The sequence below is a fragment of the Chiloscyllium punctatum genome, chromosome 21 (assembly GCF_047496795.1).
Source record: "Chiloscyllium punctatum isolate Juve2018m chromosome 21, sChiPun1.3, whole genome shotgun sequence".
NCBI lineage: Eukaryota > Metazoa > Chordata > Chondrichthyes > Orectolobiformes > Hemiscylliidae > Chiloscyllium > Chiloscyllium punctatum.
Genome location: NC_092759.1, coordinates 9,818,770 through 9,840,959, shown reverse-complemented (window position 1 = coordinate 9,840,959; position 22,190 = coordinate 9,818,770). Strand labels below are relative to the sequence as shown.

Sequence of the window (22,190 nt, the reverse complement as noted above, 5' to 3'; positions counted from 1 at the left end):
ATTCTACTAAATGTCCTCCATCTTCATGCAAAGATTGCCCCCTTGGTCACTAATAAGGCTTAGTCTTTTCCTGGTTATATTTTTTCCCTTTATATACGTGAACAACTTGGGATTCTTGCTAACCTTACTTGATGTTTCCTCATACTCCCCTTTGCTCTCCCAATTACTTTCTTCAGCACCTTCGTTGTTTTGTTCCCTTCATACCCTTTGTCTTTTTTTCCTTTTTATCCAATCCCGAATATCCCTTGGCATCCATGGTTCTCTGGGCTTGTTGCTCCTACATTTCACTTGAATAAGAAACATGTTGTACCTGTGTTCCTCCAATACCTTTTTGAATGCCTCACTATTCTGTAGTTTTACCTTCAAGTGTATGTTCCCAGTCTCCTTTGACTGGATCCTGCCTTTTTAAAATAAAATCCACCTCCGCTGAATCCAACTCTTTTCTGCTGGCCAGCTTTCTCCTTTGCCATAAGATATAGGAGCAGAATTATGCTATTCAGCCCAGTGAGACTGTGCTACCATTTGAATATAGGGGTTTGAGAAACATATCAGCTTTCTCCTGCCTTCTCCTCATAATCCTTGATTCCTTTAATAATCAAAAACATATCACTGCCTTAAATACAGTGATTTGACTTCCACAGGATTGTGCAGCAATAAATTCCACAGATTAACCATCCCATGGCTGAAGACATTCCTCCACATTTCAGTTCTAAAGGATCGCCCCTTCACTCTGACGATATGCCCCAGGGCCTTATCTCTCCTACTAGTGGAAACATCTTAATGTCCATTTTTCCAGGTCTTGGTATTCTGTAAGTTTCAATCAGATCCACCGCTCAACTTTGAAAACTCCATCAAGTAGAGTCCTCAACTACTCGTCATACATCAAGGACTTGGTTCCAGGGATCATTCTTGTAAATCTCCTGTGGTCACTCCAATGATAGCACATCCTTCCTTAGACAGAGGCCCAAAACCACACAATATTTCAAATGAGGTCTGATCAGAACCTTATACAGTCTCAGCAGTACATCTCTGCTCTGGTTTTTCATCCCTTTTAAAATGAATGCCAAGACTGCATTTGCCTTTCTAATTGCCAGCCAAACTTTCACATCCTTCAGATTTCCAAAGCTTTTCCCCACTCAAAATAGTATATGCTTTTTAAAAACTTCATTCACAGGATAAGGGTGACACTGGTCAGACCATCAGTTATTGCCCATCCCTAAATGACCAGGGGCATTTAAGAACTAAAGGGAGATGCTGAATAGGCTGGGGCTGTTTTTCCTGGACCAATGGAGGTTGAGGGGTGACCTTAGAGGTTTCTAAAATCATGAGGCGCATCGATAGGGTAAATAAACAGTGTCTTTTCCCTGGGCTGGGGGAAGTGGAGAACTAGAGGGCATAGGCTTAGGGTGAGGGGGGAAAACGTTTAAAAAGGGACCTATGGGACACCTTTTTCACACACGGTGGTGCGTTCATGGAATGAGCTGCCAGAGGAAGTGGTAGAGGCTGGTATAATGACAACATTTAAAAGGCTTCTGGATGGGTATAACAAAAGAAAAAAAAAATAGAGTTATGAGCAGATGGACCAACTGCTGGCAAATTGGACTAGATAAGTTTAGGATATCTGGTCAGAATGGATGAATTGGATTAAAAGGGTCCGTTTCCATGCTGTACACCTCTATGACTCTACAAGTCTGCGGTCACATATAAGCTAGACCAGGTAAGGATGGCAGTTTCCTCCCCTAAAAAGGATCACGAGTGAACTAGATGAGCTTTTCTAACAATTGACCATGGATTGATGTTCATCCTAAGAAACTTAATTCCAATTTTTTTAAAATTCAAATTCAAACCCAGGTCCCAGACATCACCCGGGTCTTTGGATTAGCAGTCCAGCGGTAATACCACACGGATAGGAAGGAGGGGACAGCAAAGTGCAGAACTCTCACTTCCCCACGTTTTATTCCATCTGCCCCTTTTTTGCCAACTCTCCTAGCCTGTCCAAGTCCTTGTGCAGCCTCCCTGCTTTCTCAACACCGCCCATTCCTCCATCTATTTGTGTTATCTGCATACTTAGCAACAATGCCATTAGTTCCTTTATCAAGTCATTAATGTACAACATGAGTAGTTGTGGTCCCACAGATGGCCTTCACAGATTTTATTTACCATAGAAAACCCTGTAGGATATTTCATGGTTTTAAAAGCAGAAGTGTTGGTTATTGTGGAAAAATTTACCACGCACAAACTAACCAAGGGTAAAATTTGGACGAGCATTCAGATAATTTTCATTCAGAGTGCAATCCATACAGAGTGTGACTGATATGAACGAAATGGTTCAATTAAAAGGGCAAGATAGTCCTACAGGCATTAGGTACTTCCTGAATGAATTAATACATTAATTAGTAGATTTTGAATATTTGAGAACAATAGATGAGATGGTGATGATGAAGATAGCTGCAAAGATGAAGAAGAAGAATCTGTGACTACGCTGCCAATCATTCAATGGTGTTTCTGAGACATAAATGCACATATTTCTTTCATTGGCCTTTTGATCAAGGTAGTCTAGGGCTACTCTTTCCAAGCTCACCTCATAAACTGGCTGAAAGCCTTGTAGTTCGTTAAAGTGCGATAGTCATCTTCGGTGAAAACATGGTCAACATCTTCCAGCCCCCAATCCTCCAGAAGGCGGGCAGAAGACTTCGGTTCAGGCTGAGACACAGGTAGGGTTGAGAGAGGGCAGAAAATAGGTTAAAACAAGAGAGAAAAAAAAGCAGATACCACAGCAGAGACCACATAGCCCATCATGCCCTGCTTTGAAACAGCGATTAGTCTCTCCCCTGTATCCCTGCAAAATATTTCCCCTTTGAAAGTTATTATTAAATCTGCTTCCACCGCCGTTTTAGGGCAGTCTTACATAGACTGTTGCTATCTCTACCTCTGGTTCTTTTACCAATCTACACCCTATGATCCCTCTGCATAAACCACCACCTCCCAGACCAAGTAGAATTTTGTAAGGAAATACTATCCAAGCTTATGAATTCCACATTAGGTCCTTCTACAACATCTCAGATTTAGAAGACCAGAGGCTGCCTTGTATTTGAATCCTTAACTCAGCCAAGGTTAAACAACATGCTCCCTCCCACTTTCGGAAGTATCACCCACCCCACCTCTTCGAAATTTTGTTTTTCTCAATTCAAGAGAAGAGACAGGGACAAACACCCTTAGCCAAATTGCACTAACTGACAGCTTGGAGCCATGACTCTTGGCTATTAGGGAAGAACAACTCATCCATAATTGATGCGATATGATTCGGCATTTTGAGACCTCGTATACAAAGAATTTAACAGATTTATTTTTATAATAGGTTGGAGAAAATTAGTTTATAATATTTTGCATGAGATTGAGCGGAACTGAATAATTAAAACTCAAAAGAGCATAAAGAGGGCACATATTTCCTTTGGTTTGCTAGGAACAGAGATATAATGTTAACATTCGAGTCAGGCTGTTCACAGGTGGTAAGGGAAACCACTCCGTTACATGGCAGGTCTGAACCTGGAACAACTGCCGTCCCCCTCCTACCCCGCCCAATTAATAAGCTGTTGAGGTTTCTGGAGATCTCAAGATTCAGATCCATTGATTTTCATTAGGTCAGGAAAAACAGAGCAAATATGAAAGAATTAAGACCAGTCCAGCTGGAGCAACAAAGTTGGTCTGTTACAGTGCTGAATGGCCAAAGAGGGGGAAAAAGGATACACAGACATCAAGATACGATTCTAGAGCAACGAGATACCCTTGCTGATCGGGACACCTCAAAAGAGGAGTATGCAACAGTTACCTTGTGACTTTCCTCCCCCTCACCCTGCTCCTTCTTCCGGCGCTTGATTTTCTTTTCTTTCTTCTCCTTTCGTTTCTTTCTCTTTTTCTTGCCAAAATCACTGCCGCCACTGTCCGATTTCTCCTTGAGCTCCTCCAGATCGGAGGTGATTTCATCTTCACTTTCCTGCTTTGAACAAAGCAGAGGTCAAAGTGTATTTTAACATTTCTCTCCTTCAGGAGTTGCTTGGAAAGTAAACCATGTAGCCCAGAAAAATACTGATCAGTTGGACCGAATGGTCTTAGTACTTATGCCCCTCCCAACTTAACTTGATTCCACTCGTCAGCAAATTATTTGACTTTAAATCCTTCTGCACTTGTCTAGCTTACTCCTTCAATTCACCTCATACACTCAGACAGACAGTGGGTTCCACATTCTCCTCGCTTTCTGGTTGAAGAAACCCACGCAGACACAGAGAATGTACAAACTCCACACAGACAGTTGCCAGAAGGCAGAATTGAATGTGGGTCCCTGGTGCTGGGGCAACAGTGTTAACCACTGACCCACCTTTCAATAAATTTAAAGGCCAATCAGGTCATGGTTCAATCTTCTCTTTTCAAGAAGCAAGATTGAAAAGGCTGGTGAACTCCCAGTTCAGACAACCTAGAACAAGCTTGTCAGTCACACTACTTCTTGGAAACATACACCCCACCACAGGACATTTGGCATTTTCAACATAAACATACTCTAAATCTACCCCATTAATGCTAAAGATCTTTGGGATTTTCTTGAATTTAAGAAAACTGCAGCAGAAATGCAATTGCCTTCTTTCAAATAGATCAGTGATCACACTTATCCAATGTCTCCCTTGGTAATATGGTGCATAAAGCACTCCAAACAAACTAGAAATAGGAGTAGACTGTTCAGTCCCTCAAACATGTTTGGCTTTTCAATCCAACCCCACTGCTGATCTGATCTCTACTTTCCTGACTAGGAAAGGTCAGCAGGTGCAATGATATGCAAAATAAATCATCCAACATTATACTCCAACATTACACAGAACAGTATGGCACAAGAGCAGTCCCTTTAACTCACCATGTCTGCGCTGACAAAGATGCCATTCTAAACTAATCCCATCTACCTGCACATGATACTGACTTTATCCCTCTATTCTCTGCCCATTCATAAGTCTGTCTAAATGCCTCTTAAACTTTGCTTTCATACCCGTTTCTACTATCTCCCAGACAGGACGTTCCAGGCAACTATTACACTTTGTAAATAAAGTCTTTGCCCACACATCTCCTTTAAGCACTCCTTTCTTGCCTGAAACCTATGCCCCCAGGCATTTGACATTTCCATACTGGGTAAATAACCTCTAACTTTACACCTTATCCATGCATCTCTGAAGTTTATATACTTCTATTAAGTCACGCTTCAGCCTGATATTGTAGTAAAAGCAATCCAAATTTGTCCTTATAGCTAATACACTCCAATCCAGGTAAACTTCACTGCACACTCAAAATCTTCCTATCGTGCAGCGAACAGAACTGCACATTATACTCCAAATTATAATCTCAGTCTTATATAATTGCAGCATGACTTGCCAACCATTATACTCAATACCTTGACCAACGAAGGCAAGCACACCTTATCCACTTGCTTTGCATTTCAGGGAGCTTATAGACATGATCCCCACGATCTCGGTTTATCAATTCTCTTAAAGGTCTGGTCTTTTACAGTATATGGGGGTTTCTGACACAATGGGAATCACTACCAAAGGTTAACGGGGATTCAGACATCTGTACTGTTTCATACCGCTTGCACATTAAGTGGACCACACAAATAAGTGACTCACTAGATACTATATAACAGTCAGCTCTTAATAAAAACAGCTAATTCAATTTCTATAACATCTTGACGACTCCAGGCACTTTAAGGAGCTATAATCCAACACAATCTGCCGCTGAGTCACATGAAATGACATTGGCACAGGTGACCTGCAAAATTGTTTTAAAAAGTCAATTTGGATGTATTCAGAAGTCATTAGTGTGGTTTTAGGGAAAAAAATTTAAATATTGTGTTTTAGACAGCTCAAAAGATTAATACGAGCAAGTGATGAAAGGTTGAGGTATGCGAGAGGTCACAATTGAACAGACATACAGCAGAAAGATCCCTACGGGTAGTTGGATTGGAGGAGTTTACATTAAGATTGTGAAAACAAAATTAGACAGAACAAGAATTTTAAAATCAAAACTCAGTGTATCAGGAGTTATTGTAGGTCAATGAGCAGAGGGATGGAATGAAGAAGTGATTGCAGAAGGAGACCGGGATGCGAGTGAGAGTACAGACAGCAAAGCTCAGATTTACAGAGAGTGGAAGCTGGGAAGCCAGCCAGAGAAATAATAGAGTCTGGAATCATCAGAAAAGTGGAGGACTGCAAGGCATAGAGGTGCTTTTTGCTGGTTAATAGCATGCTGGACTGATTCACTAGACAAAGAAGTTGGATAAAGAATTGAAAAATAAAAACAGAACTTGCACATTTGTGGCAAGACAGCAGGTATGGTAATGGGTGGGGTGGGGATAGTGTTGCAAGTGATCGAACAGCTCTTTCAAAAGAGCCAACAGAAGCATGGAGGTCTGAAAGGCCTCTATCAATTGTAGCCTCACACCACAAGGCACCCTAACATTCAAAAAGGGAAATCCAAATTATTCTCCCCCTTTGCACTCAGATACTCCACAACATCAAAGGAAGCCTCGACCAGGCAGCTCAAGGACACAGGAAGAGGGACAACCACGAGAACCAGCTCTACATCTAAACCGGGGGGGGAGGGGGCGGGAAAGAGGGGTTAGTGAAATACTGACTGATTGAGTCCGTGCCAGTGCGGGCGCTCCTCCCACAGGCCGGTCACGGAGTGGGGCTGACCGTGGTCGTCGCAAGGTCTGTGGCTCAGACCATCCTGCCCTCACGGCTGAAGAGGGCTGCGTGGGGGTGAGCTGTTCCTGTGGGGAAACAAACAACAAAAAGGGAGGCACAAATCGGGGATGAGAGAGTGAACAAACTTTTTATTTCAAATATAAAAAAAGGCAACCAGCCAAAATTAAAATCATGCCAGGTGTTGAAGTGGCTTTTCTTGTAAAAAAAACAATTTAGCTATTTTCACAACACATTTTAAAAATCTTTGACAGGCACCCTACCAGGGAAAGTACCAATCAGCAAGTCACATGGAATGTACATTTTAAACCGATGCTGCATCTCAGTAAACACTAATCTTATAACCTGAACATCCTAGCTGCATGCCTTATCATAGACCTGAACATCATCAAACCTGACAGGTTCAGTGCAATACTGAGGGAGTGCAGCACTGCAGTCTTCTGAAGACTTCACTAAATTACAGCTTAATTTCCCCGCTGGGGTGAAGGGGAACCCACCCACTGTTCCAAAGTATTGCACAGGGTCAAAAGATATTTGACACCAAGCTACACAAGAATAGGTCAGTAGCCAGTTTAAAAAACGTGAAGTCATAAGCAGGGGCTCTACTACAGGAATCCACAACATAGAACTGAGGCAGTTGAAAGCGCAAATGAAGGCAAGGAAGAGATATAGGAAATACCAAAGCAAATCAAGGGAGAGATCCATGAGATATTGGTGGTGGAGGATGCGCACACGCACCAGGGATCCAAGTTTCATTTCAGCCTTGGGTGACCGTATGGAATTTGCACAGGTGTATGGAGTTTGCACATATTCTCCCCATGTCTGCATGGGTTTCCTCCCACAGTCCCACAGCTAGGTGATTAACCATGAGAAATGCAGGGTTACAAGGGTGGGTCTGGGTGGGAAGCTCTGATCTGTTCAGAGGATCAGTGTGGACTCAAATGGCCACATGGTCTGCTTTCACATTGTTGGGATTCTCTGAATCTATTCTAGGACTCTACACACATGGCTGGAGGTGGTTATTGGAATAGAGTTATATGGCCCCACAGATCTCTGGAACAGGCTATCACAAGTCAGAACCTTATCGATTTTTCTTCAACATGATGCAACAGCAGATGAGAAAGTACCTTTGGGCCTGGCAGTCAAATTCCACTCAGCCGTATTTATCCCTCCCCCAGTTCCCAGCGCAGGCCCTACTCATTCCTTCCAACTTCAGTACCTCTCTCTTTACCCTCAGCCTTTCCCACCATCATCACACAGCACCCTTCTCCCAATCAAAATACACCAGAAGGAGACTGAAAGGGGCCATACGGTAAAGTGGAGGTTTAAAAAAAAACCTCATATTTGACATACAAATGTACAAGAGAGTGACTGTGTTCTGCTTTATGGAGACATGGCTCACTGCACCTTGCAAGCTGAAGGGTTCGCTATATTTCACATGGGCCACACAGTGTCCTTAGGTAAAGCAAAGGACTCAGCGGTATGCCTCCTAATCCATACCTCTGGTGCTCAGATGTGGCAACCCTGGCAAGCCACAAGGATGGAGAATACCCAAGTGAAATGCTGACCCTACAATCTGCCACGCAAGTTCATCTCCGCCATTCTGATAGCAGTGTCTAGAATACCACATGCAGAAGTGAAGAATGCTCTGGATGAAATTTACACCATTACAAATGCTCTAGAAATGAAATTCGAGAGAGTGCTGCCAAAATAACATGTCTCCTACCCCAGAAGGCCAAATATCTATCTCTACCACTGTTATACAGCCATCAAAAGACACACACTGCACCATATGCTGTCCACACTTCAGGAAATTAGATCACAATACTGCGTTCTGCCTCGCAGTTTACAAGCAGAAGTGAAACAGGAGAATCCTTCACAGAAAGTGGTACGATGGATGGTCCGAGGCAGCGGAACAGCTTCTCCGGGACTAGTTGGAATGAGCAGATTGAACCATATTCAGTGGACAATCTAGAGGAGTATGCCACCCCTATCATGGACCTCATTAGCAACTGCGTGCTAAAAGTCAATCCTTGCGTTACCCAATCGGAAATCTTGGATGAAGTAGGAAATTCATTGCCTGAAATTCAAGGGTGCAACATTCAAGTTGAAGGACCCAGAGCTATGCAGAAAACCCAGATGTGACCTCCACAAAGCCAGAGATGCCAAGAGGCAGTACCGGACCAAGTTAGGCGCCCAAATACGGCCTTCACAACATAAATGAGATTAAAAAAGCAGAACACGATATCAGACAAAAGAAAAACACAGCCCTCCCTGATGCACCCAATGCTTTTTCTGCCCATTTTGAGCAGAATGCCAGTGGCATGGCATCACCTGCCCTGACAGCTTCAGACACACCTGTTCCCTGCACCACTGCTGCAAATGTCAGATCAGTCTCCTGTGAGTTAACCCAAGGCAAGTGACAGGCCTAGACAGAATCCCTGGCCGTGCACTTAAATCTTGTGTGGACCAGATGGTAGAGATATATGCTCACACCTCAACCTCTCCTTGCTAAAAGCTGAAGTCCCCACCTACTACAAGTAGTCCACCATCATCCCAGTACCAAAGAAAACACATGCAACGTGCCAGAATTACTACGGCCAGGCTCAGACCTCCAAAATCATGAAGTGCTTCAAGAGACTGGTCTGGCCCACATCAACTCTAGCCTCCCAGCCTTCTCCAGTCCCCTCAATTTGCCTGTTGCCAAAACAGATGCACAGTGGATGCTAGTTTCCTAGCCCAACCACCCGGTCCTGGAATATCTGGGTATCTAAACTCAGGCTCCTACTCATTGAAGTCAGAGCTTCAACGTAGTCAACACCATAATCCCTTCCAGTCTAATCTCAAAACTCCGAGACATAGGGTTTGGCTCCGCACTCTGCAACTGGATCCTCTGCAGTCTGTAGGTAAGAAAGCTCAGTGAAGATAGACAAAGCACCTTCTTTATGATAATCCTCAACACTGGCACCCCACAAGAATGCTCCCTATTGTATCCCCTGCACAACTGCAACTGTATAGTCAAATTCTGAACACATTGCTCTGCCCAGGACCGTTTAAAAAACTACAGGAAGTTGTATGCATGGACTAGACCATCACAGAAGCCAGCCTCCAATCAGTGGACTCTGTTTACACTTCTTGTTGCCACAGAAAAGCTTCCAAAGACCCCTCCCACCCCAGTAATGCCCTCATCCAGCTCAGGCAGAAGACATAGAAGCTTGAACACGCACTAACCGGTTCAAGAACAGCTTCTTCCCTGCTATTATTAGACTGCTGAATGACCTCTGACTTCAAACGTTGACCTTGCTTTGTACATCTCCTGAGCAACCGTAACCTCGTATTCTTGCGTCTAAGTACCCTCTGATTTATATGTTCTTGTTTGCTATGGATCTGCCTGTACTGCTTGCAAAACAAGAAACTTTTCACTCTACTTTAGGTACACGTGATTACAATAAATGAAATCAAAGAGGAGGGGCAGCAGGCCAGTCAGCCTGTTTTGAGCTTGCTCCATCGTTTAACAAGTTCACGTGGCTTTAACTTCATATTCTTACCCACCCCCAATAAGAGCCGACTCTCTTATTAGCCAAGGATCGATCTATCTCAGCTCCAAAATACTCTGAACAACTCTATGGCTTCCTGATAGTCCCACAGGCTCAAACACTCACCCAAGACAAGTTATCCTTACTTCCATACAAAATGGAAATTTTTAAAAACAAATGTTTAAAATTAATGTCCACAAACTGTAGTCTCTCTCACGCAAGGGAAGATTCTCTCAGCATCCAATCTAGCAAGTCCTTCAAGAGCATGTGTGTTTTAACGAGATCACCTCTCAATTTATCTGAAATGAAATTATTACAAGCCCAGGCCTGTCTAAACATACAAGACAACCCCCAAGCCCCCCACCTCCTCCAATTCCAGCTATCAAGCGAACCTTGTCCAAACAGTTTCTGTACTGATTGGAACCAGGTGGACCACCTTGACTACAGGGTTCTTGATTGGGTTTGTTCACTTGGGCCAATCAGGAAAGCTTTGGCTGACCAATATTAGAATCTCCTCAGTTAAGAACAAACTGAGCTGGCGGGCCACAGCAACAGTACTCTGCACTAGTAAATAAAAGGGTGACTAGGTGACAAGGAACCGTTGTCTGTGCAGTTATTTTAGTTTATAACACATTAACATCCTTGTGTTAAAGGAAGAAATTCATGAAACACCAAGACCCTGGACAGTTACAGTAAAATTTTTCCATTTTTATTCTCCATCCCTTTTGCAATAAGTTACAACATTCCATTTCTCTTCCTTATCACTTGCCGTAGTTCATTAATCACAAGTTAATAGTAGTATGATACCCTGATCTCTCTGTACCTCAGAGCTCTACAATCTCTCTCCACTTAAATAATATGCCTTATTTGTGTTTTCGGGCAAGTTGACATCTTTGTTCGTCACACCCCATCTGTCAAGGTTAAGCTCACTCAACCTGCCTATACTATTTGAAGATTCTATTTGTTTTTATTTAATTCATGGAATATGGCATCACTGGTTCAGTCAACATTTATTGCCCCAACCTCAACTGTTCCGAGGTAATACTGAACTGCTTTCTTGAATCACAAGTGTTCAGTTTGTGACCACAAAGTACACCAAATGACTAGGAATGCTGCACAAGTTCCACCTGACATTTGGTGGACAAAGGAAAAAGTGAGGACTGCAGTTGCTGGAGATCAGAGTCGAAGAGTGTGACACTGAAAAAGTGCAGCAGGTCAGAGAGCATCTGAGGAGCAGGAAGATCGACATTTCAGGGATGAAGAAGAGAGGCTAATGCCCGAAATGTTGATCGTATTACTCCTCAGATGCTGCCTGATCTGCTGTGCTTTTCCAGCGCCACACTTAGCAACACTGATGGACAAAGTCCGACATGTGTTGTTTCACTGGAGAATGTAACTACATCTAGAATTATCCCAAGCTCATACTACAAACATGACAATGCCTCTAGAAGGCCAGAGGATTCATACTCTCCTCCTACCCCTGTCCCACTGGGACAGTGCCCCTCACTTCCACAAGAATAGAGTGTTAGACTGCAATAAAACCAGCATCACTGCCACTTTTGATTTTGACTTTCAGTGCCTATTAACTCCTGAACTACCTATTCATAACGTAAAACAGTAGAAACAGGCACTGACGTGATTGTGTAAAGTTGGAAATTGGTTATTCTATTATAGACCTGTGAGGTAGCACTAAGTCCCAAATACTGAGGCGATGTAACTCCAATCAGGTATTGCGAGAGGAGAGTTATCTTTGACAAGGTCAAAAACTATACACTGTCCAACAAGTTACAAAGTTATCCAAACATAAGGGAAACTAGACAACTCTGCTCCTAGTCTAACACCTTACACTAGGGCGGCACGGTGGTTAGCACTGCTGCCTCACAGCACCGGAGACCCGGGTTCATTTCCCGCCTCAGGTGACTGACTGTGTGGAGTTTGCACATTCTCCCTGTGTCTGCATGGGTTTCCCCGGGTGCTCCGGTTTCCTCCCACAGTCCAAAGATGTGCAGGTCAGGTGAATTGGCCATGCTAAATTGCCAGTAGTGTTATGTAAGGGGTAAATGTAGGGGTATGGGTGGGTTGCGCTTCGGCCAGGCGGCGTGGACTTGTTGGGCCAAAGGGCCTGTTTCCACACTGTAATGTAATGTAATGTAATCTAATCTAATCTTCATCAGCAGCACTCTTGGGCAAATTGACTCGTTCTACTCTATAGCACTGGTGCTTAGAAACAACAGCATACATAGAGTAGATGAGAAAAATATCAAAAGTATTTTTAAAATAGGAAATTTCTTCAGAAACTTAAAAAGGATCTGGACCAGATGGGCCAATGGCTGAGAAGCAGCAGATGGAGTTTAATTCAGATAAATGCAAGGTGCTACATTTTGGGAAAGCAAATCTTAGCAGGACTTATACATTCAATGGTAAGGTCCTAGGGAGTGTTACTGAACAAAGAGACCTTGGAGTGCAGGTTCATAGCTCCTTGAAAAGTGGAGTCGCAGATAGATAGGATAGTGAAGAAGGCGTTTGGTATGCTTTCCTTTATTGGTCAGAGTATCGAGTACAGGAGTTGGGAGGTCATGTTGCGGCTGTACAGGAAATTGGTTAGGCCACTGTTGGAATATTGTGTGCAATTCTGGTCTTCTTCCTATCGGAAAGATGTTGTGAAGCTTGAAAGGGTTCGGAAAGGATTTACAAGGATGTTGCCAGGGTTGGAGGGTTTGAGCTACAGGGAGAGGCTGAACAGGCTGGGGCTGTTTTCCATGGAGCGTCAGAGGCTGAGGGGTGACTTTAGAGGTTTACAAAATTATGGGGGGCATGGATAGGATAAATAGACAAAGTCTTTTCCCTGGGGTGGGGCAGTCCAGAATTAGAGGGCATAGGTTTAGGGCGAGAGGGGAAAGATATAGAAGAGACCTAAGGGGCAACTTTTTCATGCAGAGGGTGGTGTGTGTATGGAATGAGCTGCCAGAGGATGTGGTGGAGGCTGGTACAATTGCAACATTTAAAAGACATTTGGATGGGTATATGAATAGGGAGGGTTTGGAGGAATATGGGCCATGGTGGGACTAGATTGGGTTGGGATATCTGGTCGGCATGGACAGGTTGGACCGAAGGGTCTGTTCCCATGCTGTACATCTCTATAACTCTAAAAAGATACATAAAAAGAACTATTAATCCACAAACCCAGGCAATGTTCTAGGGAACTATGCTTGAAGCCCACCATCGCAAATGGGGAGGTCTAAATTCAATTTTTTAAAAATCTAGAATTCAGAACCTAATGGTGACCATGAAAATAATGTGAATTGTCGGAAAACCCATCCTTACATAGTCTGGCCTACATGTGACTCCAGACCCACAGCAATGTGATTGCCCAGAGGGCAGTTGCTTGATTTACAGCATTCGTAGTTCTTTCAGATTTTATTTAACGCCAGGCATGCCCACCTTGAGGTCCTACCCCTCTCCTAAGGAAGTGTCTCAACTCAAAACTTTAACTCTGATTTCTCGCCATAGATGCTGCCAGACCTACTGAGCTTTTCCAGCAATTTCTGTTTGTTTCAGAAAAGATTTATTCAATTTCCTCAAAAACGATTTAATACTTAGAATGAGCAGATTGCTTTATGAAGAAAGTAAGTCAGGTTAGAAGGTCAGAGACAACTTAACTGAAACAAAAAGATCTTGAGGGGACTTGACCTAGAACATGCACATAGGATGCTTCCTCTTGTGGGGTCATAATTTAAAAATATGGGGGCACCCATTTAAAACAGAGACAAAGAAATAATTTGGTTTTCCTTCTCAGAAGTCAGTGCTTGAATTTCCTTCCTCAGACAGGAGTGCTTAAATATTTTTAAGGCAGAGTAGGGGATAAAAGATCGAGGCAGGGATATGCAGGAATGTAGAGTGGATGTTAAAATCAGAATAGCCATGATCTTATTGAATGGTGAAGCAGGCTCCAAGGACCAAATGGCCTGCTGTTGTTTCTTGTTTGTACGTTTACACACTGGGTCTGTAACTACTACAGCATCACAACCAAGACCAACTCTCATTCTTGAGAATTTTCTGACAGTCATTCTGCAAATTAGCCATAACGATCAGAATTTCAGACTCACATTGGTCCCCCACATTTAGCTTGAAGATATGGATGCCAGCAGTGAGTAAAATATTAGCATCTAATGGAGGGGCTTCAGGTGTCCTTAGGAATTGACTAACAGATACCTGTGTGTGAGTTACAGACTGGAATCTAATTGAAGCGTCCATTGAAAATTAGGTTAAGTTTGATACTGATGATTGCTGCTGAAAATGTGCTGCTGGAAAAGCACAGCAGGTCAGGCAGCATCCAAGGAGCAGGAGAATCGACGTTTTGGGCATGAGCCCTTCTTCAGGATGATTGTCTACTGCCTTGCAAGATTCTAAACTATAACCAACACCTGGCTTCCTTAAAACATACACTGCACAGATCGGAAGGACGATGTTTTATTCTGGATATTATGTAAACTTGTAGCTGTTCTACCATCTGATAGAATTAACATTTGTAAAATAACCACTACCAGTCTTAAAGTGATAACCAACAACAGATTAACCATTCAATGATAGAGCTGAGAGAACACAAGAGAAAGCATTCAACAATGGGAGAATGCAATGATGGCTGACAGCATGTAATCAAACTTCCAAACATTTGGGACAAAAACGAGCAAAGCTCCAATCTGTCTACTCAAGTTGAAGAGTATGTTTCAGCCCTGAGCATTATTTTATTATCTTTTGCAGACGTTACAAAAGTTATTATCTTGAGTTATCACTGTCACCAACATAAAGACACCTAAATGACAACTACAGAATGTTTTGATCAGCAACACCATTTTATATATTGGTAATACAGTATAGCTAATACCTCACAGCACCCTTCCACACTTGCTTCCAACAACACTTAGCCCAACATATCAAATCATGCCTATTAGGATAACCTTCATCACTGGCAGCAATAGCACAGGAGTCAGAAAGATCCAGCAACAGGAGCAATTTTTTTTAAAAACGTGTTATCCAAGACATCAAATAATCACCAATCTAATTAACTAGATGCAAAGTTGTTCATGCTTTTTCTTTCCTTCACGTTTGGTCTCTTGTAACATAATTCAACTTCCACTGAACTACACCCTGAACAGGTGAAAAACTGAACAGAAAAGAAAGGATGACCTGGTCAGTATTCAATAGAAAGGTAAAAACAAAGAGAGGGATCCACTTGTGGCAAAGACCAAAGGTTAGAGCCATCAGGCAATCAGTCGCTAATAAGAAGGCAGCAGCAGCTTATGTTAGGAGTAGATGTGAAGGCTCAGTTAGGGCACAAATTAAGCAGGAAAGACCTTGAGAGAGCTATGAAGAGCCAGGAGGGGAAATGAGAAATCGTTGGCAGGTTGCATCAAGGAAAACCCTAAAACTTTCTATAGCTATATCAGGAATAAAAGAATGACTCGAGAAAGATTAGGCCAATCAAGGATAGTAGTGGGAAGTTGTGCGTGGAGTCCGAGGAGATGGAGGAAGCGCTATATGAATATTTTGCGTCAGTATTCATACTGGAAAATGAATGTTATTGAGGAGAACACTGAAATACAGGCCACTAGATAGGATTGAGGTTCACAAGAAGGTGTTAGCAATTCTGGAATGCGTGAAAATAGATAAATCCCCTGGGCTGGATGGGATTTATCCTAGATTCTCTGGGAAGTCAGAGAGGAGATTGCAGAGCCTTTGATGTTTATGTCATCATTGTCTACAGGAATAGTGCCAGAAAACTGGAGAATAGCAAATGTTGTTCCCTTGTTCAAGAAGGGGAGTAAAGACAACCCTGGAAATTATAGACCAGTGGGCCTTACTTTGGTTGTGTGTAAAGTGTTGAAAAGGGTTATAAAAGATAGGATTTATAATCATCTGGAAAGGAATAACTGAACAGGGATAGTCAACATGGCCTCACAAACCTTATTCAGTTCTTTGAGATAGTGACCAAACAGGTGGATGAGGGTAAAGTCGTTGATGTGGTGTCTAGGATTTCAATAAGGTGTTTGATAGGCATGGGATTGAGGGTGATGTAGTGGTTTGGATCAGAAATTGGCTAGCTGAAATAAGACAGAGGGTGGCAATTGATAGGAAAACGTTTATCCTGGAGTTCAGTTACTAATGGTGTACTGCAAGGATCTGTTTTGGGGTCACTGCTGTTTGTCATTTTTATAAATGACCTAGATGAGGGCTTGGAAGGATGGGTTAGTAAATTTGCAGGTAACACTAAGGTTGATGGAGTTGTGGATAGTGGTGAAGGGTATTGCAGATTACAGAGGGGCATAGTTAAGCTGCAGAGCTGGGCTGAGAGGTGGCAAATGGTGTTTAATGTGGAAAAGTGTGAGGTGATTCACTTTAGAAGATGCAACAGGAATACAGAGCACTGGGCTAATGGTAAGATTCTTGGTAGTGTAAATGAACAGAGATCTTTGTATCCATGCGCATAGATCCCTGAAAGTTGCCACCCACTTTGATAGAGTTGTTAAGAAGGCATACAGTGTGTTAGCTTTTATTGGTAGAGGGACTAAGTTTCAGAGCCATGAGGTCATATTGCAGTTGTACAAAACTCTAGTGGGGCTGCACTTGGAATATTGCATTCAGTTCTGGTCACCGCATTAACGGAAGCATGTGGAAGTTTGAGGGTTCAGAGGAGATCTATTAGGATGTTGCCTGGTATGCAGGGATGGTCTTAAGAAAGGCTGAGGGACTTGAGGCTGTTTTTATTAGAGAGAAGAAGGTTGAGAGAGTTTACTTAACTGAAACATAAGAGAATCAGAGGGTTAGTTAGGGTAGACAGTGATAGCCCTTTTCCTTGAACAGTGATGGTTAGCAGGACAGGACACAGCTTTAACTGGAGGGGTGATAGATATAGGACAGACGTCAGAGGTAGTTTCTTTACTCAAGAGAAAGAAGGACTAGTTGAGGGGTGAGAAAAGGCCGCGGAGGAAGCTTGCGAGCAACAGTAACAGAAAAACAGAGCAGATGGGCAAAATGGAACTCCAGTCATACTAGATTTATAGCAGTTCCCAGAAAGGTATAAAACATGACAAGTAACTTCCCAATGGACACTGTCACCCATATTTCAGAGGAACCTTCGAAGAAAGAACAGGTAAGCATCACTACTGAGGAGGTTGGGAGGCTAGAGGTACAGAACCAGGTAACAGAAACTTCAAATTTGAGCCCAGCCATTCAGAGATGATGTCAGGAAGCACTTCCTCACATAAAAGGGAGTGAGAATCTGGCCCCCCCTAGTCTACAATTGACACTGGGTCCAGTTGGAAATTGCAGATCAAATGAATTTTTATTGGATTTTGTCTCCCTCTCCCTCCCCGCACCCCCCCCCCCGCCCCCCCCCCCAATTGGCTTGTTTCTACTCAGTAGGAATTCCATGAACATCCTTCTGATAGCAGAGACCAGAATTGAACACAATATTCTAAAAGTTGCCAAACCAACGTCCTAAACAGTCAAAACATGACCGCCCAACTTCTACACTCAAGGTTCTGACCAATAAAGAAAAAGCATACCAAATGCCTTCTTCACTTTCCTATCCATATGCATCTTCACTTTCAAGAAACTATGAACCTTCATTCCAAGGTGTGTTCAACAACACTCCCTAGGACCTTACCATTAAGTGTGTAAGTCCTGCTCTGATTTGCCTTCCCAAAATGCAGAACCTCACAATTAAACTCCATCTTCCATTCCCCCATCTGATCAAGATTTCATTGTACTTTGAGGTAACCCTCTTCACTGTCCATCACACCTCCAATTTTGGTATCATCTGCAAAATTACTAATTATACCTCCTAAACATCCAAATTATTTATATAAGTGACAAAAAGCAGTGAACACAGCACAGATTCTTGTGACACACCACTGGTCACAGGCCTCTAATCTGAAAGGTAACCCTCCATCACCACCCTCTGTCTTCTACCTTCAAGTCAATTCTGTATCTAACCTTGCCAAACAGTCTACATACAGGAACCTTGTTGAACGCCTTACTGAAGTCCATATAGATCACATATACCGCTCTGTCTGCATTAATCCTTTGTTACTTCTTCAAAAAAAAACTCAGTCAAGTTAGAAAGACACGATTTCTGATGCACAAAGCCATGCTGACTATCTCTAATCAGTCCTTGATTTACAATATATGCAAATCCTGTCCCTCAGGATTCCCTCCAACAACTTGCCTGCCTCCCCTGGCTTTTCCGTACCTTTATACCTGAACAGGTTGATTAGAAAATTTTAAAAATAAAAAGGTGAATAGCCAGAGAATGAGCTGCTCCTCACCAATTTCTTCCGCTTCTTCAACTTAGTTGGTTTATTTTCTTTTTGCTTTTTCAGGAATTTCTTCTTTTTCTTCTTGATGCCCTCGCTGTCCGAAAGCTCTTCGTCCTCCTCTTCCACATCCTCTGCTGAAACGAGAAACGTGAAGGGTTTCAATTCGGCTGCTGCGAGCAACAGGAGGTGGGCACCCAGCTCCCCCACCCTGCTCTCGCCAGTGAGTAACCAGACCAGACCACAGCCAATTAACGCGAAAATTTAAAATTTAAGGCACAGAAAGTACACCCCAAGGGTAGACCCAGTGGCGAGGGGACCACTGGAAAACAGATGGTGAAGACTGGCTCAAGAGAGACAAAAAAAAAATCAGGAGTAGCAGAAAAGGGCAGACAAAAATGTACCAGTTTAAGGGGGGGGGGGGGACAAAAAGAGGGTGATGATGGGCTCAGGGTATTGCAATTGGGACCTTCATGGCAGTTCCACTGTCTCAAGAAATTAATAGCCCCCACCTTTTTAACTTTTTTTTTTGGGGGGGGGGGAGAAAAAAAGAGAAAGAGAATCTCAGCTTCACATCCCTGCGAGGCGGGCGGGGGTTTGGGAGGAGGAATATTTTTTTTGGGGGGGGGGGTGGTGGTGGAGTTGTGTGTGTGTGTGTGTGTGTGTGTGTGGGGGGGGGGGGGGGGTTGGTGTTGTATAAGGAGTAAGCGGCGAGCTAAAAAAAAGAGTTAAAGAAGCCGGCGCCACCGAAAGGCGAAATGGCGGCTCGCCGCCTTTTTTTTCGTGGGGGGGGGGGGGGGGAGGAAAGAAGGAGAAGAAAAACATATAAATCGGCTTCTAAACAATCAGGAAACGTGTCTTTTTTTTGTAGGGGGGGAAAAAAATGACGAGCGATTTTGGATATTATGAAGTTGGGCGCGCGGGGGGTTAACCAGGAAAAAAATTAGAGGAGAGGAACGCAGGGAGAAAGTTGGAGGGGGGGGGGTTGTTTATATAGATATTGTTCGGGGGGGGGGGGAAATGCGGGGAAAAAGGAAGGTTTGTTTCGCCTGGACATTGTAATCTCTCTCTCACTCGCGCTGTGTCTGTCTGTCTGCGGGTTGTTGTTGTAGCGGTGTTTGATTGACAGGCGCGGCCGTTAGCGCAAGAGAGCGCGCGGCCCCCGGGGGGGGCTCGAGCTTCCACTTGCAGCAGGAGCCGCGTCCGAGGGGCACGGGGTAGGAGGGGGACACAAAACAAAAACAGAACATACGGGCCACCGTCTTTTGTGTTGTTGTTGTTGTTGGGGGGCGCGCGGGGGGGGAAAAAAAAAGGTGCGGCACTAACCTTGTCGCCCCTGCACCCCCACCCAAAACAAAACCTTTTACCCCGCGCCAAACCTTAAAAAAAAACGTCGGCGGCGACAGCAACCAAAATATTGAGTGTTGGGGGGGAGAAAAAAAAAGCGAGAGGGGCGGGCGGAGAAAAAAAAAATTCGTTGAGTTGGAGATGGCGGGGGGGGGGTAAAAGAAAGAGATGCCGTATTACCATTGCAACCGGTCGCCCCTCATGCATTCTACCCGAGCGCTTTATGTCGAAAGGTTTTTTTTTTGCAATTTTTTTTTGGGGGGGGGGGTGAGGAAAACAAAATGCCCTTTTTTTAAAAAAAAATATAATTTGCACGAAGCGGCCCCGGGGAAGCGGCGCGCGCGCTGACCTGCCGCTGGCGGGAAAAGCTGCAAACCGCTGCCGCTGCGTTCGTCCATGTCCTCCTCATCCTCCTCCTCCTCCTCCTCTTCTTCTTCTTCTGGGTGCCTCACTGGAGATGCCATGGCCTCAGGAATCTCTCCCCTCCCCTCCCCTCACTAAATACTCTGAATAAAAAGATATTTCCTCACACTTTTTCCTTCTTCTTCCCCCCCCCCTTTTTAAATATATGTACACAAAATAACGAAAACTACGCCAAACCTTTCCCTCTCCCAGCCCCCCCCCCTTTCTATCTTTCTCCTGACACACAAACAAAAGTTATCCTACAGACTTTTGTTTTTGTGTGTGAGGGTTTTCTTTAAAGATCAGATCTCTCCCCTTCGCCAGTTTTCAATTTAAAGACCCCCCCCCCTTTCTTAAGGAAAAAGTTCCAAGCTACTTGACCAAACCCCCTGAAAAAAATGTTTTAATATACAAGGGGAAGAAAAGATGGCGTCCAAAATATTTTCCACCCCCCCCATTATGAAATACAAGGGGGGGGGGATTTGAAGAGGAAAAAAGGTGGAAAATTAATCAGTGCTCATGCTCAGATTGACGTCACCCCCTCCCGTTGCCATGGGCACCCTGCATCCCATAATAGCACCAGTTTAACTAGTTAGGACTGACTCACGTGGGTCTTTAACCAAGTAACCAGGGGATGTCCAGCAACTGCCATTTTTCAGGCAAGTTGGTGAAGGTGGTCAGCCCCCTTTTGGCCCTAATGTTCTTGATTCATTAATACCATGATAAACACCTTCAAGGTCAACTTCCAACTTATATTTTGTCCTCTCTCCCTCGGTCAAACATGTGCATCTTTCTTCCTTCTTTTCATGCTCAAACATTTCCTGCCCGGTTCAAAGAAAGATGCCTGCTTCTTCCCTCCCTCCAATGCTCCCAGCTCCTCACCGCAACTCGTCAAAAACGTCGAAGCCGTCCCCCACCTAGTCTCCGAAACCTTCTCTCAAACCAAAACGAACAACATTTTTTTTAAAAATGTCCTGCTGGTAATTTTATTTTCCACTTCAAACCTAAAGAACTCGTGGCCCCAGTTTGCTGGTCACTGTATTAAAGCAAGAGAAACACTGTGGAGCAACATTGCTCCCAAGGAGTTCATGTCTGGTGGCTCAGTGAGTGGCACTCTTACCTCTAAGAGACTGTGACTTCATATTCCCTCGGCAGGGATTTGAGCATTAGATCCTAGCCAACCTTCTCAGAGCACTTCAAAAGAAGCAGTGCCTTGTCAAAGATACCATCTTTCTGGTGAGGTATTAAAATATGACACCATGTACCCCTTCAGTTGGGCGTAAAATATCTCACAGCATGTGCTTCAAAGAAAGACAGGAGAGTTTTTTTCATTGGCTCTAGCCATTATTTATCCTGCAAACAAAAAATAATCACCAGATTAACTGGTCATTAGCACATTGCTGTTTGCAGGACCTTTCCATATGTGAATTTACTGTAGTGTTTCCTATGTTGCAGCAGTGATTGAACTTTAAGTTTGTCTAAAGCTCTGTAACATCCTGAAGTTGTGAAGGGCATGATATATAAGTGCATTTTTTTTATGAAAGTGTTCCATTAGCTTGGCTGCACCCAGAAGTTTTGGCTATTGCCTGAACCTTCATCATCACGGAATGTCTCTGAGGTTGGAAAGTCTGTCTGTGTATATGTATCTCTGGAGGGATACCCAAAGTTTTAAAAAAGTTCCAGGCATTCAAAAAACAATTCTAAACAATAAGACATACAGCAAAGATATTAGTAAAGTATTGCATCTTTCTGGCAATTTCTCTTTATCTTCCAGGTGGTTCCAGTGTTTAAGGCTTTGCATGAAGAGACTAATTTGTTTTATTTTTGTCCGAACAATTCTGATGTGTTTT

The 22,190-nt window shown here is 43.5% G+C and overlaps 1 protein-coding gene across 8 annotated transcripts in view; it reads right to left on the bottom strand.

Annotated features, from left to right (window-relative positions):
* chd3 (chromodomain helicase DNA binding protein 3) overlaps window positions 1-20,420 on the bottom strand; it is a 117,800-nt gene extending 97,380 nt beyond the window's left edge. For 3 of the 8 annotated variants that reach the window (XM_072591517.1, XM_072591524.1, XM_072591523.1), the window contains exons 1-5: window positions 20,288-20,420; window positions 18,604-18,728; window positions 6,671-6,808; window positions 3,830-3,997; window positions 2,582-2,703 (exon numbers count right to left, since the gene is read on the bottom strand). In XM_072591517.1, coding sequence (XP_072447618.1) covers window positions 2,582-2,703; window positions 3,830-3,997; window positions 6,671-6,808; window positions 18,604-18,728; window positions 20,288-20,402 — 668 coding nt within the window. In that variant the 5' untranslated portion in view covers window positions 20,403-20,420. The remainder of the gene's footprint in view (window positions 1-2,581; window positions 2,704-3,829; window positions 3,998-6,670; window positions 6,809-18,603; window positions 18,729-20,287) is intronic. The other 5 variants (XM_072591519.1, XM_072591525.1, XM_072591520.1 and 2 more) reach the window with 4 other exon arrangements.
* Between the last annotated feature and the right edge of the window lie 1,770 nt (window positions 20,421-22,190).